We start from the raw sequence: 16,937 nt of genomic DNA, 5'->3' as shown, positions 1-16,937 counted from the left end.
ACATATTTATCCTTGATTATTTTAATTGCCTGAAGCAGCGTAGAGATGATAGTATTTCCAAGATAATGTCTTTTTTTGCACATGCGGCAGGAGGCAGCAAAGGGATAATTTTCTTAACTCTTTGAATGTGTATTTGTGAATGAATGAATGAATGAGAGAGTAAGTGAGATTATTTTTATTAGCTAAAATGATCACTTTTCAAACTCCCTATTTTCCCCTATGTGAAACTACATTTGTTGATCACCTGCCATTTGGAAAATTCCTCATCACTGACCTTTATATCTGTTTAAGCAACCATTCAGTGTGGCAGTTTCTCTCATATTGGACTTTTACGGATATTTTATTATAACATATTATTATTGCTTTGAAGGATTGTTGTTTTAAAATTTTATTTTTAATTTGTTTTTTTATTGAAGTTATGATATTTTAAAACATTTTGAAATTTCACTTGTACATATTACACCCCTTTGTGCTCATCCCCCAACCCCTTCCCCCTGGTAACCACTAAATTGTTCTCGTTGTCCATGTGTTTGTTTATCTTCCACATATGAGTGAAATCATGTGGTGTTTGTCTTTCTCTGTCTGGCTTATTTCGCTTAACATAATACCTTCAAAGTCCATCCATGTTGTTGCAAATGGGACGATTTTGTCTTTTTTAATGGCTGAGTAGTGTTCCATTGTATATACATACCACATCTTCTTTATCCATTCATCAATTGATGGGCACTTGAGTTGCTTCCATGACTTGGCTATTGTGAATAATGCTGCAGTGAACATAGAGGTGCATACATCTCTTCAAATTGTTGATTTCAAATTCTTTGGAAAGATACCCAGTAGTGGGATAGCTGGGTCATATGGTATTTCCATTTTTAGTTTTTTGAGAAATCTCCATACTGTTTTCCATAGTGGCTGCATCAGTTTGCATTCCCACCAGCAGTGTATGAGGGTTCCCTTTTCTCCACAACCTCTCCAACATTTGTTATTTTTTTGTCTTGGTTATTATAGCCATTCTAATGGGTGTAAGGTGATATCTTAGTGTAGTTTTGATTTGCATTTCCGTGATGATTAGTGATGTTGAGCATCTTTTCATGTGCCTATTGGCCATCTGTATATATTCTTTGATGTCTGTTCATATCCTCTGTCCATTGTTTGATCAGGTTGTTTATTTTTTTCTTGTTGAGTTGTGTGAGTTCTTTATAAATATTATGGAGATTAACCCGTTGTCATATATATGATTTGCAAATATTTTCTCCCAATTGGTGGGTTGTCTTTTCATTTTGATCCTGGTTTCCCTTGCCTTGTAGAAGCTCTAACCTGGTAAAGAGGGATTGTTTTTTAATACAATGTTAGTGATGAAAAAAATTTTGATTCTAGAATTAAAAAATCAAAGATTTACATATTAATTTTTATCAAATGGCCTTGTTTTAAATTATATAAAGCATTTTTAAAAATTTTTATTTTTTTTTAAATTGCGGTAACATTGGATTATAACATTATATAGCTTTCGGATGTACATCATAATATATTTTGAATTCTGTCTAGATTACGTGATGTTCAACACCCAAAAACTAATTATAGTCCATCTGCTCACATGCCCTCCCCCGCTTCTCCCATGGTAACCTCCAATCCATTCTCCATTGCTATATGTTTGTTTGTTGTCGTTTTTATCTTCTACTTATGAGTGAGATCGTATGGTATTTGACTTTCTCCCTCTGACTTATTTCACTCAGCATAATACCCTCAGGGTCCATCCATGTTGTCACACATGGCCGGATTTCATCCTTTCTTATGGCTGAGTAGTATTCCATTGTGTATAAATACCACATCTTCTTTATCCATTTGTCCCTTGATGGGCACCTAGGTTGCCTCCAAGTCTTGGCTATTGTGTATAATGCTGCAGTGAACATAGGGGTGCAGGTATCTTTATGCCTTTACATTATCAAGTTCTTTGGATAAATGCCCAGCAGTAGGATAGCTGGATCATATGGTAGATCTATTCTTAATTTTCTGAGGATACTCCATACTGCTTTCCATAGTGGCTGCACCAGTCTGCACTCCCACTAGCAGTGTACAAGGGTTCCCATCTCTCCACGTCCTCTCCAACGTTTATTGTTTCCTGTCTTGTCGATTATAGCCATTCTGACCGGAGTGAGGTGATACCTCATTGTAGTTTTGATTTGCATTTCCCTGAGAGCTAATGATGTTGAGCATCTTTTCATATGCCTGTTGGCCATCCGTATATCTTCTTTGGAGAAATCTCTGTTGAGATCTTTTGCCCATTTTTTAATTGAGTTGTTGGTTTTTTTGTTGTTGAGCTGTATGAGTTCTTTGTATATTTGGGATATTAACCCCTTATCTGATATATGGTTTGCAAATATCTTCTCCCAATTGTTAGGTTGTCTTTTTGTTTTATTGATGGTTTCCTTTGCTGTGCAGAAGCTTTTTAGTTTGATGTAGTCCCATTTGTTCATTTTTTCTTTTGTTTCCCTTACCTGGTCAGACATGGTACTTGAAAATATGCTGCTAAGACCGATGTCAAAGAGCGTACTGCCTATGTTTTCTTGTAGAAGTTTCATGGTTTCGGGTCTTACATCCAAGTCTTTAATCCATTTTGAGTTGATTTTTCTGCATGGTGTAAGGGAATGGTCTACTTTCATTCTTTTGCATGTGGCTGTCCAGTTCTCCCACCATCATTTATTGAAGAGACTCTCCTTTCTCCATCGTATGCTTTTGGCTCCCTTGTCGAGTATTAGCTGTCCATAAATGTGTGGGTTTATTTCTGGGCTCTCGATTCTGTTCCATTGATCTGTGTGTCTGTTTTTGTGCCAGTACCATGCTGGTTTGGTTACTATGGCTTTGTAGTATATTTTGAAATCAGAGAGTGTGATACCTCCAGCTTTGTTCTTTTTTCTCAGGAATCCTTTGGCTATTCGGGGTCTTTTGTTGTTCCATATAAATTTTAGGATTCTTTGTTCTATTTCTGTGAAAAATGTTGTTGGACCTTTGATAGGGATTGCGTTGAATCTATAGACTGCTTTAGGAAGTATGGACATTTTAACGATGTTAATTCTTCCAATCCAAGAGCACGGAATATCTTTCCATTTCTTTGTGTCTTCTTCGATCTCTTTCAACAGTGTTTTATTGTTTTCAGTGTACAGATCTTTCACCTCTTTGGTTAAGTTTATTCTTAGGTCTTTTATTCTTTTCTGTTGCACCTGTAAATGGGATTGTATTCTTAATTTCTCTTTCTGCTACTTTGTTGTTAGTGTATAGAAACGCAACCGATTTTTGTACGTTTATTTTGTATCCCACGACTTGACTGTGTTCCTTTATTGTTTCTAAAAGTTTTTTAGTGGATTCTTTAGGGTTTTCTAGACATAAAATCATGTCATCTGCAAAGAGTGACAGTTTCACTTCTTCTTTTCCAATGTGGATCCCTTTTATTTCTTTTTCTTGCCTGATTGCTCTGGCTAGGACTTCCAATACTATGTTAAATAGGAGTGGTGACAGTGGACATCCTTGTCTGGTTCCTGTTCTTAAAGGGATAGCTTTCAGTTTTTCTCTGTTGAGAATGATATTTGCTGTGGGTTTGTCATATATGGCCTTTATTATGTTGAGGTAGTTTCCTTCTATACCTTATTGATTTAGAGTTTTTATCATAAATGGATGCTGTATCTTGTCAGATGTCTTCTCTGCATCTATTAAGATGATCGTGTGAATTTTATTGTTCATTTTGTCAATGTGGTGTATCACATTGATAGATTTGCAGATGTTGAACCATCCCTGCATCCCTGGAATGAAACCCATTTGATCATGATGTATGATCTTTTTAATGTATTGTTGTATTTGATTTGCTAGTATTTTGTTGAAGATTTTTGCATCAATGTTCATCAGTAATATGGGCCTGTAATTTTCTTTTTTTGTGTTGTCCTTGTCTGGTTTTGGTATCAGGATAATATTGGCTTTGTAGAATGAGTTAGGAAGCCTCCCCTCCTCTTCAATTTTTTGGAAGAGTTTGAGGATGGGTATTCAGTCTTCTTTGAATATTTGGTAGAATTCACCAGGAAAGCCATCTGGTCCTGGTCTTTTATTTTTTGGGAGATTTTTGATTGCTGTTTCGATCTCCCTACTAATAATTGGTCTATTCAAATTTTCTACTTCTTCTTGGTCCAGTTTTGGAAGGTTGTATGTTTCTAAGAATTTTTCCATTTCTTCCAGATTATCCAATTTTTGGCGTATAGCTTTTCATAGTATTCTCTTATCTTTTGTATTTCTGAGGTGTCTGTTGTAATCTCTCCTCTTTCATTTCTGATTTTATTTATTTGAGCCTTCTCTCTTTTTTTCTTGTTGAGTCTAGCTAAGGGTTTGTCAATTTTGTTTATCTTTTCAGAGTCAGCTCTTGGTTTCATTAATTTTTTCTATTGTTTTTTTTAGTCTCTATTTCATTTATTTCTGCTCTGGTTTTTATTATTTCCTTCCTTCTGCTGATTTTGGAGTTTGTTTGTTGTTCTTTTTCCAGTACCTTTAGATGTGCTTTTAGATTGTCTATTTGGGATTTTTCTTCTTTGTTGAGGTAGGCCTGAATTGCTATAAACCTCTCTCTTAGAACCATAAAGCATTTTTTAAAAATGTTTTGGGATAGATTCTTTCTGAATTCTGTAGACTTTTAATAATTTACATCACAATGTGGAGCTGTTCTAATACTCTACTGTCATTTTGTCTTAAAAATTTTAAATGTAAAAATCTGGCTAATGGTTTTTTTTTTCTTTTTACTAAAGTTAGGAAGTGTAGGAGCAGTGGAGAATTTAATCCTGGTTTATTGCTCAGTACATGAGAGACTCATGCATGTCAAACTAGTGATTCACTTTGAAAATTGACAGGGTGATTTATTTATGTCAGGCATGAGTAAGGACATATCTTTTTCCGTCTAATGGTAAAACTAGTAAGCCCTCTGAAGTGGACGGCTACTATGTGTGTCAGTTGATTTATGCATAATTTGCATCACTTTTCCACTGACACAACTGAAAATGGAAATATGGCAAATTCTTTTGTGTATTTTGTTTGTTTGTTTCCTTTTACAATCTTTATGTAGGAATTAAGAAGACAAAACCTCCAATTTGCTAGCATGTTAAATATTTAATGTTAGGAAGTCATGTCTAAATCCTTTGATTATGTTTTTAAAATTTATTTGTGGAAAGGCTGCCAGATCCCAAATCCTACCGTTTCAGAGTTTATGAATTCTTAAAGACTATTCATCTTGTAATTAAAAATCCTATTTGAGCATGAAACTGCCTGAGTGGCACCAGTAGATTATAAAAAGGGGTAAAAGTGTCTCAGCAGGGCTTTTAGCTGTTTGTCTGAAATACACTAATGCAAACATTCCCACCTACCACCCTCATTATGTGTGGTAAATAACCTCTATCCTAATAGCCTGTAGAGTTAAACAGTTTAATAGAAATGACTTTCTGGTTTCTCTTCCTTTCTCTTTTTTTTCCAGTTGATTCGATGTCATCAGTCCCGTGGTGGAGCCTGTGGAGACAACATTCAGTCTTATACTGCCACAGTCATTAGTGCGGCTAAAGTGAGTATCCGGCAGTCTCTGCGAGTTGTGATCATGTGCAGTAATTATCAAGTTTCTCTCCTGAAGTGTATTGAGATTGTACCTTCCCCTTTCATTCACAAATGTGGAATAAACTTAAGAAGTCAGAATTATTTTGTCACTCATGAGAATTGGCAACTACGTGATTAGGTATTTAATCTCTTAAGACTATAAATAATACTTTATTTTCTATTGTAATGATTATAGGGTTTGTATTTATCCAATTCTAAATATTTAAGTCTTTTAGTGAGATTAAAGTCTGTTATCTAGTTAATACCACTTTTGAAAGAAGCTTTACATGTTTTAGATAATGACTTCTGGATTCTTTTTCTGTGATTTGCATCATTCTACCTATTCTGACATCCCTTTGCATCTTTGAACATTTATGAATCTTCTTGATGCAAAAAGAATATTATTCCTTAAGAAAACTTGAGTCAAACCCCTGGCACATTCAAAGATTCTTTCATGTCACAGGGCTGCCCCCTGCATCTTTGTCAAATGAGTTCTTTTTGCGTGTGTGAGAGGGTTAATTTTGATGATGGCTGGTAAACTTTATGCTGATTATAAGGTATTCTTATAATCACTATCCTTTTGAATTGTGAAGGATACAACAAAACAATTCTAATAATAGGGATGACATAGTGAATTTAAATGACAGCATGTAATAGAAAGCACAACTATTCAGAAAAGAACAACGAGTTTAAAGCAAACCACAGGGAGAGAATCAAAGGTCACACTGTTTTATGTAAAACAAATACAAAAATACTTCAAGATTGATCACAAATGCTTACATGATGTGCTTTAGAATGGGTTGTTTGCTTTGATGAGAGAAGCGTCACATATTTTTTGCTCAACGGAAATACTGCATGTCTTTATGCTTATGGCACTATATATTTTAGATTTCAGAATCTTTATAAAAATTACTTGTTTGTCCATTGTGTATGCAAAAATTATGATGGTTATTTCAGTGAGGAGAAAGCTGAGACATAGTAATTAGGCAGTATCAGTGTTATTGTTCAGTCAGTTTATGATAGATCCACAAAATATATCGAGATCTACTTCTTGAGTATTAGCTTCCTTTTAGACTTATCTGTGTTAAACACTTTCCTCAGGGTAGCTCATTCTATTACCATTTTGAATAATTTTCAGATATGTGCTGGAGGAAAACTTTCAGCTCTTCTTCGCTATAATTATGTGTGTGTGTGTTTGCATAAAAGGAAAGTGACCTGCTTCATTCGGTAACTGTTTAGCTGTTCTCACTGTTAGCTGAGAGAAAGTGGGCATGCTGGGATGAGACTAGACTTACTGTGTTTTGAAAAGAACAAATCCGAACTCCTCACTTTTCTGTACCCCAGTATTGGGAACTATGGGGAATATACTCGTCTTTCACATTTAGACTCTAAGAAATTATGTTGATGACAACACCTTAATCCAGTCAATTTCTATTAGGCCATTGGTCACCAGTGGAATTTGGTGTAATTGAAATTCGTTGTTAGCTCTGGCAATATGTAAAATTCTGCCATTAACTCTCGAATAAAGTAGTTTGTGTTTAATTTTTGTTTAATTGTTTTTGCCTGATTATAATGCTGATTCATGTTCTTGCTTATAAATTTATGAAATGAAGGAAAAAATATAACCCTGAGTATAAAAGTCACCCATTTCTTGATAGTTTTAACACGTTAAATCCAATCATATATTGTACCCTGCTCTTTTAACTCATACTTAGTTTAAATGTCATGAAATGTTTTTCAAAATACTTTTCTTATGTTTATATAGTGCTTATCTGTGTCCTTATGGACTCCTGAATTAGAAAGCATGAATGTTTTGAGATTTCTTTTAAAATACTATCATTATTTTCCTAAAATCCTACCAGAAATAGAACGATCCTTCATCTCACTTCCAGAGGGTGGATATTTTATATAGGAAAGATTGGAAAGTTGGGATGCTTTTCCTCCCCAAATGATAATTTCTCCTATGAGTTCTTGGATATTAGAAACTTTGTGGGTAAATTAGCCTTTTGAAGTATATAGCAGTTCCAGTTTTCCACAGTAAGTACATCAAAATGACTTCTCTAATTAAGTAATATAATTATGAATATATTCTTTTGTCTTTGTTACTATTGCATTATGGATTATACCCCTATTAGTGTTTCCCCTTGTGAAAATTCATCATGATGTACACATAATTCCTGTACTTCGCTGTATAAGGGGTATAAAAGTTTACTAAGAAGAGAAAAATCTAACAAAGGTATCTTCAGACCTAGAAACCTTCTCCAGAGAATTCTATCTAACATTTAAGAATAAACAAGGGCAATATTATAAAGATTCTTCCATAGAATAAAAAAGAGTCAGACTATGCGTCATCTTGTTTTATGGTGCAAAATCACCTTGATACTGAAACTTGATAAGAGCATTCTGAAAAAGGAAAACTATAGTCCTGTCTTACTCATGAACATAAATGTGAAAAATCCTGAACAAAATAATAGTAGAAAAAAATTAAACAATATATAGTAGGGATAATGTATCACAATCCAGTTGGGATATTTCCACAGTATGGCTGGTTTATTATTCAAAGCCAATGAGTGTAATTTGCCCCATTAACAGAATAAAAGAGAAGAATAATATGATTATCTCAATATATGCACAAAAAGGGCTTGATAAAATTGAACATTTATGCATTGATAAAATCTTTTAGTAAATTGTCATAGTTTCTGGTTCTCTAGAATTTCGTCTTTCTCAAATTACCTAACAGTTTAAACACAGTAAACTTAATTACTTTAAAATCTGTTTCTGATAACTTCAATATCTGGCTCCTGTGTTTTTGTTGTTTGTTGTTTCTACTGCTTCTCATTTATGGTGTCTTGACTTCCTGTTTGCCAGAATTTATTTAAAAAATCTTTAGAGACCATTTTGACTTTGACATTATACCAGAGTTCTAGGGCACTGTCAATCTTGGAGCATTTTAATCCAATGTCAGGGATTGAGATTACTTAAATTATTTAAATAAAGCTCACCTGAAATAGCTGTGAGAGCCTGATTACTACAGGTTCACTCTTACTTCTGTTGTCTCTCCCTTTATGTTCCAGCCCAAAGGGAAAGTCACCAGGTAGGCCCACTTGAACATGACCACCTAGTTCCACAAGTCTACCAGAAGCACCACTCAGGCTCTTAGAAGCCCTCTCTAGAATCATCAAATGTATCTAGGCCTAAATACCTAGCTCATGTGTCCGGATTTTCTTATTCTCTTGGATTTGGACATAGTAACTCTTTACTATCTTAATAAATATTCAATACCTTCAGGCAGAGTTTAAAAAAAATTCTCCCAAGTTTTCCTACTTATTTTCATTGATATGATTCATCTGATTTTCCCATCCTGTCATTATTGAAAATAGAAAATAAAATTTCTTTTTTTCTTTTCTTTTTTTTTTTTTTGAGGAAGATTAGCCCTGAGTTAACTACTGCCAATCCTCCTCTTTTTGCTGAGGAAGACTGGCCCTGAGCTAACATCCATGCCCATCTTCCTCCACTTTATATGTGGGACGCCTACCACAGCATGGCTTTTGCCAAGCGGTGCCATGTCGGCACCCAGGATCCGAACCAACAAACCCCAGGCCACCGAGAAGCGGGACATGGGCACTTAACCGCTGCGCCACTGGGCTGGCTCCTGAAAATAAAATTTCTTATTATTTCTGACCATTTTATCATTTCTAGATAATATACTTTTTGAGATATGGCATAGAAAGTATTTAAAAAGACATGTAGTATGTGTTCCTTAAGAAAATACTAATCTTAGGGCTAGCCCCTGTGGCCTAGTAGTTAAGTTTGGTGCACTCTGCTTTGGCACCCTGGGTTCAGTTCTGGTATGGACCTACACTACTTGTCAGCGGCCATGATGTGGTGACAGTTTGCATACAGAAGGAGGAAAATTGGCAACAGATGTTAGCTCAGGGTGAGTCGTCCTCAGCAAAAAAAGAAAAAAGAAAGAAAGTACTAATCTTAAAAATAAATTCACTTTCATTTCATTGTTAAATCACTTTCTCTGAAAGAGTAATCATTAATATTTTTCTCTCTCTGATGACAGCTTCTTATGTGGCTTCATAGAGGTTAACCACTTTGTTATATAGAAGATTAATTATTAAATTTTTAATTCTTTTTTTACCTCACCATACAATTGTTGGTACAAATATATTATTTGTACACGTACTTGGATCTCTTAGAGAAAATAATCTTTTTTAGAATTTCTGGATTTTCAAATAGCACTTAAAATTAAACTTTTATCCTTTTGGATTTTTCCCTTTGATTTTCCAAGTAATTTGTTTGGCTTTCCTTGAAAAGAATATAATAGTGATGAATTCTCTGTGGTAGTGATAAAGGAAAAGTTTAACATAGAAATTGTTCAAATTGGATTATTTCGATACATTTATAAAGTCTTGGTCCATATTTTATAGTTACCTTATAACTGTCCTATTTGATTTTTCCTTTTAATGTGTTTTCACCCCAGTGTGGTAAATTGATTTAATAAAAATGCCTCTGTTTTCTCTTGTTATCTGATAACTTCTTAATGACAACTAACAGCTTTTGTGGGAGCAGCACCATTAGCACTAATGGATGGGGAGGACAACTGATATGGCATGAGAAAGGTTAAAGATGACTAGTGACCCTTTGGCAAATCTGTGTGCAATAGAACAGAATAAGTACCATGCTCATTTGAATTTTTGGTCATGATGGATTATCAGACACATTCCTTATAGTCTCTGTTCAGCTTTCTTATAGATACAGGTTAGTAATGTGAATGCTCCTGTTAAGATTAGTTGAGAATATAATGAACTTTTTAATTTAGAAATCTCAGATTGTGAGGACAGTCAGTCTAATTTGACATCTCTGTTTGTCCAAATAGATTTTTTATTCCTAATTTTTGCTTAGCATTCATTCTTTTTTCTATGTATTTGAGGAAATCGTCAGGTATGTATGTACCCTTTCTACTAAAATCTAGTGAAAAGACTAATTACCGTGAGCTGATTTAGGTATCTAAATATGGTATGTGAAAACTATTAAATAACACATACTTTGCTTTGGGACACCAGTGCTCATCAGTATATTTGATTATGACATGGAAACAAATTTCTCCTAGAAGCAAAGGTCTTCACTAATGCAGAAAACTTCTAGTACTCCTCTTACCCCCTGCATTAGACCTTATTTTGAAAGTTACAAGTACAGATTTGATGACTGTTAAATTTTGGGTTTAGATTTTTGTCCACTCATAAGATGACCCCACTGGTAGCCTTAAGGTTTTTTTAGGAGAAATATTACTAACTCTTCATGTAATATGAGCCTTTGACTATGAAATATACTATGATCCCCCCCCCCCCCCTTTCTGGAGTTTTTTCATTCTTCTCTTAGAATAACTTTTCCCTTTGTCTTGTGGTTTGCTCTGGTACATTACCTCCCGCTTTCTGTGTGCTCCAGTTATTTCAGTTTTATTCCTATTCATTGGTATAAGAGCATGAAATAACAAGCTCAAGGGCAAATGGGGAGAATGTAGAACCAAAACTTTAAACCTGAAAGGCACTCTTGATAAAGGAATAGCTCCGTTTTAGTGGGAGCATCTCCATTAGCATTAATGGAGTAAGCCCATCAGCTGAGGCATCGCAGAGGTTAATCAGGCTTCCTGGCCAGCTTTTGACATCAATACACTGTGGCGCCTGATTTTGTTGGTCCTTCAGAGGCTTTCTTGACAACACTCCAACAGACTTTGTGTAAGTCATTTCTTGTGAATTATTGAAACAAATGTTTGGCTGCTAATTGAGGAACGCTAATGTGTTTTATAATCACTGCAGTTTGCGTTTTTAGCACTAAACAAAACAGTTAAAATTGATTTGTGGCTTTTTCTTGGTTTCAGTCGGCTGCAAGTTATGTCTTTTTGCTTGAATTCAGCAAATGACTTTGCTGGTCATTTTATTTAAGTATTTATTAGGATACACTGTTATGGTCTTTATTTTTCCTTTTTTCCTCCCACAGTATATGTCTGTGTTCTGAATTCAAGAAGTGTGAGATCACAAGTAGTAACAGGAATAGATTACGAGGGAATACTGGATGGTGGTTAAAATCAGGCTTGGGAGATAGAGAGTCCTAGTTTTGAAATCTGGCTTTGTCATCAGCTAGCTGTTTTAGCTGCTGTTTTACTTAACTTCTGTAGCATCAATTTTCTCTTCTAGAAACTGGCAAGGTGTTTGAGGACATCTATAGAGATCATTTATGTTAAGAGCTTGAGCAATCCTGAGTTCATAGGAAACGCTCCAGGGAACATAGCTACAGGAAAATAATAGATGTATCACTAGTGTTAGTTATATGGAAGTTTAATGAAAAATTTCTTTGGAAAATACTTTCCTTTTAAAAATTTCAATCTAATTGTTGCTTAAATCACATTTAGGCCTTTATAAACTACCTTCTTTGCCTACCATTTATAAATTAATATTTGGAATACTATGTATATAATAATTAACATGTTAAAATTTAGCTAGAACATATGCCAGGATATAGGTGAGCATATTTTCCCATAGTTATTATAAAAAGAATCACCTTATTGAAGATTAATTTTAAGTATTTTAATAAAAACTTTTCCTCATAATATGAGAATTGGAAAAATCTTATTTCTGAATGTTGTGTCTATTATGTCATACATAATTTTTGATATGTCTGTGTAATCTAAACTACTTATTTTGAGGCTCTGATGATTAGATCTTTTTGAACATTTATGAATCACATAATTTTCTCTGTTTTAACTTTTCTCTTTCAGACAAAAAAGTTACTTTAACATTATTGTTTGTTAATGCAAATGAGAATAATCAGATAATGAGAATCACATAAAAGCAAAAAAATAGTCACACGTGTTAGTTTTATCTATTTGCTTTGAATGAAATGGAACTAAATGTAATTATAAAATTACATTTAGGTTGTCTTTAATTGAAATAATATATTAGAAGCATTACATTGTATTGGTTTTTGTTACCAGAGAGAAAATAACCTTCTTGGCTAATTTCATATGATATTTCCTTCGTCTAGTAATTAGTATCTTGGATGGAAACTGTATTTTCCAAATGCCAAATCTTGATGTATGGTGCTGTATAGCAGCATATTATAGATTTACTTTGGAAGCATAGTCTTTTTCACATGGAATTCTTCCATTGCCTTGTCTTTTTCATGCTAAAAAATGGACTTAAAATTAGATTTATAATATTTCAAAAAATAGAACATCACATAGTTCCTACTTCTTACTATGTCACATATTTTAAGTTATATGTGGTAAGGAGAGGGAAAAAAGAAATTGTTTTAATAAAAATGCAATCGTACCCTCATGTGAAACACAGATCTTTAATTATTTGTCTACAGCTTTATTCTCATCATGCTGACTTTGGGGACTCTACTGATACCATTCACTCAAACTAATACCGATTTTCTAACTAAAATTGAAGATCATGTGAAAAATCAGACTGAATTTCTGTGGCAGTTCACTGTTACCTATAAGCTTGTATGAGAATAAAGAATTCAGTGGGTAGGAGGATTAACAAAATGCACACTTCTGTTTAGAATCCAAATACTGACGTGAAGTCATACATTTTACCTTTCATTGTACAGACGTTGAAAACTGGCCTGACGATGGTTGGGAAAGTGGTGACTCAGCTGACAGGCACACTGCCTTCAGGTGTGACAGAAGATGATGTTGCTATGCACAGTAATTCAAGGCGGAGTCCTTTGGTCCCAGGCATCATCACGGTGATCGACACTGAAACAGTAGGAGAGGGCCAGGTGAGAACTTCTGATGCATGTAATGTCTCATTTTCTGCAGAGGATGGGCAGACTAAGAATATATTTGCGATCAAGATCAACCAAAATGTACTTAGCCTTGAAGATTGTTTCTTTGCAGTTCTAGAAATTGAGGTTATTTCAGGTTAAAATTTTTTTTCAAAAAATGATCAGTAACTTGTTAAAACCTGTCAATCCAAACATTATTAATGTGTCAAACCTAAAGGTAAAATTGAGGTTCTAAGGAATTCTCTTGTTATCTCTTAATCAGGACATTCATCTCATAAATAATTATATATTTCTTTATGTTGTTCTCTTCATAGTACTGTTTCTTTGTATTTTTTAATGACGTTTGTTATAACCTAAATTAGAAGACTAATACTTTTTCTTTTGAGGCAGAGTCTTGCTTGTAGAAACAATCCACAGGACCTTACATATTTGGGGGAATTTAACAAATTAATTGACTAATTATGATGGTTACAAATGACAATAATGTGAATAATATCAAATTTTATTACGGATATTTTCCTATAACTATGAAAAAATATACGAAATCTCAAAGTATGTATTAGAATATATACATGGTAATACCTTATAAAATCCTATATCTTCAGATAAAACAGGCTTTTAAAAATCTATGTTCATAAACATTTAGAAGGAATGATTATAAATGTGGAAAAATATGTTACACTTGCATACAAATCTTGCTGACAAGAAACCAATTTGGTTTTGTTTTCTTCCCCTATGCATTTATAAATTTTCTTTTGTATTATAGTCTTGAATTTTAAAATATATTTCTGAAAGGAAGGTAATTTTTAAATTTTAGTAGTTTGTTATCATTGCTGTAAAAATACAGTCTAAAATCAATTACTAGAATAAGATAGGAATAGAGCAACATCTGTGAAATAGAAATTATTTTAATTTTATATAGAATATATATTTAATTCTGTTTTCAGAACATAGTGTTTAGAAGCTATGTGTCTTTATTAACCCTAAATATTACATTCTTTTTGAGAAAATCTGCTTTCAGTCTATATTGATCCTACATCTTGATGAAAGATTCCATTTGGGTGCTACTCAGGCACTAATTCCTATAGGAAGATCAAGTGGCATTTCAAAAAAAAGGTGGACTCTGCTGTTTAAAAGACAAAAAATCTTTGAAATTCTGTGTTACTGAATTTCGCTATTGTATTTTATCTGAAATCTGAAGAATGATAATTCTCCACCTGTCCCATCTTAACTTGGTGGTTAACCAAATATGTTACAGGCTTGTATTGTTGTGTAAAACTTTTTAATGAAGTGTTAGCAAACTTTTCAGTTGACTGTAATGATTTCTTTTCTAAGTTCTGTTAATTAGCTCAAGTTGATAGACACATACAGATGTTCTCTCTTTTAATTGTAATTAAATATGTAAACCCTTAGTGTTTTATGAGTGTTAAAGTAAAAAATATTGTCTTTTGTTCTTTAATTCTTAATTAATTCAACTCTAAGGCCACCCACATTTACTGAGTAGTAACAGCCCTCCCCAGCATTGTCTAGTTTGGTGAGTATAAGTAAGTCTGTTAAACATCTAGCATGTGTTGACAGACAGATTTGTAGTCATTTAAAAGTAGAAAATGTTATCTCTTGTTATTTCTGATGAAATAGAGGTATAACTCCTTGATTTATTTTATTTAAGTATAGGAACATATAAAAAGAAAAACTTAAAGTAATATGTAAAAAGTATAGCAGTAGGACTTATGTTTTCAAATGTGACCCCTCTCCCCATTCTTTACTAACTTTTTATAACTTTAAAATCGAATACTCAGATTTGGAATATGGAAATGGACTGTAGATTGTGGAGTTGCAAAAGTTCATTTTTCTGTAAAAAATGCCTTGTTAACACTTGAAACAAATTTACTAGAAAATAAGAATCATAGAAATGTTAGATTTTAAAAGTTAAAAATTGTTGTTTAACCTGAAGAATTTTATCTTTTCTGTTATTTGTTAGGGACATAATCTCTTTTCATTCCCACTCATAACGTATTCTGAAATTTTAATTTGATTTATAAATTCAATTATAAGACAAGATATAAATTGATGTTCAATAAATGGTAAGTTGCTATGTGCATTTTGAAAGAATTATAAATATTTTTAAAGCAACAAGATTTCCTCAGTATAATACTGTCTTCCTTTCTTTTATTAACATGAATCTGTTTTTTGTCAAGAAGACATTTTTGTCTGTGATAAATAGTTCAGTTGGAGTACAGGGCTGTTTTTAGGTTATGCTGGACTGTATTAAAAAGACTGCTGTGGTTAATGTCATAGATTTATCACTTTGAGCCCTTTCCCACTGATGTTTGACCTTAGCTGTAATATTTTTTCCTTTTCTTATACATATCAGGAGCTAAAGCTGACAGTACGTTCACTTTTGCTGTTTAAATCCATTGAGCCTTTAGTAAAGATATTTCCATGCTTATAGTGGTAGTGATATAAAATTTGATTCACTATCTTTCTGATGCTAAATTGATTTGTTTGATTTTAAGGTGACAGGATCATTGTGTGGTAACTGCATTAAGAAGGAATGAGTTTGATTGACTTTGTCCCTTTCTATCTGTGTTCCTTTCATGTTTTTTAAAAGCATTTTGTGGCTAGTATAAGTTGTGTTATAATTTGCTTTTACATATTTATATAATTGAAGTTAGCAATGTGGCAAATTCTCTAATCAAAGAAAAATGCTCCAGAATGATTAGATAAACTTGAGCTATTTCTTGCCCCAAGTACAAGTGTTGTTCATAATAATTTAATGGTTCCTGGTGTTTTGTCTATCTTTTTGTTCATGTGATTAAAGGCTTATCTACCTTGTGTCAATTAAATTGCTTTGCTTTGTTTTAATACAGTCAAGTTGTTACTACATATACTTAGAGGTTCAGCCTGCTTAGTTAAATGATGAGTCAAAATTACATGTCTTAATGGCTGGCCCATGACCGAGCGGTTAATTTCCAGCACTCCACTTCGTTGGCCCAGGGTTTCGCTGGTTCGGATCCTGGGCGTGGACATGGCACCGCTCGTCAGGCCATTTTGAGGCGGCATCCCACATGCCACAACTAGGAGGACCCACAACTAAAAATATACAACTATGTACCGAGGAGCTTTGGGGAGAAAAAGGAAAAATAAAATCTTAAAAAAAGAAAAATCACATGTCTTAGGACAATTGTATTGGGATATCTCTGGTATTATTGATTTGATGTTTTAGGCAAGGTGCTAATGCAATGGAGAGAATCCTTCCAAAAATATCTGGTTGTTATATTTGTGAATCTCCTAAGGAGAAGATTCAGAGAATTCTATTTAGCTGTATGAGGTTTTGCTATGCACCAAGATTAATGGGCATTTTTGCTGGATGGCTTCTTTCTTAAAACCATCAAATAAAGTACTCAATGAACTAATTGTGTTGGAAAGAGAGGTCTAGGGTTATAACATGAAAGGAAAGAGAATCTTGTAAGACCAAGTTGAAATATGAAAAGGAGCAAAAGACAAATATTTCACAGAAAAAACTA

General features: G+C 33.6%; 1 protein-coding gene across 22 annotated transcripts in view; it reads left to right on the top strand.

Moving 5' to 3' along the window:
* Positions 1-16,937, top strand: part of BCAS3 (BCAS3 microtubule associated cell migration factor) — a 569,320-nt gene that overhangs the window by 161,324 nt on the left and 391,059 nt on the right. For all 22 annotated transcript variants that reach the window (XM_070562375.1, XM_070562376.1, XM_070562371.1 and 19 more), the window contains 2 exons: positions 5,498-5,581; positions 13,234-13,404. In XM_070562375.1, coding sequence (XP_070418476.1) covers positions 5,498-5,581; positions 13,234-13,404 — 255 coding nt within the window. The remainder of the gene's footprint in view (positions 1-5,497; positions 5,582-13,233; positions 13,405-16,937) is intronic.

Source organism: Equus przewalskii, chromosome 10 (genome assembly GCF_037783145.1).
Source record: "Equus przewalskii isolate Varuska chromosome 10, EquPr2, whole genome shotgun sequence".
Lineage (NCBI taxonomy): Eukaryota > Metazoa > Chordata > Mammalia > Perissodactyla > Equidae > Equus > Equus przewalskii.
The sequence above is the reverse complement of the archived record's forward strand: the minus strand, read 5'-3'. Positions and strand labels throughout refer to the sequence as shown.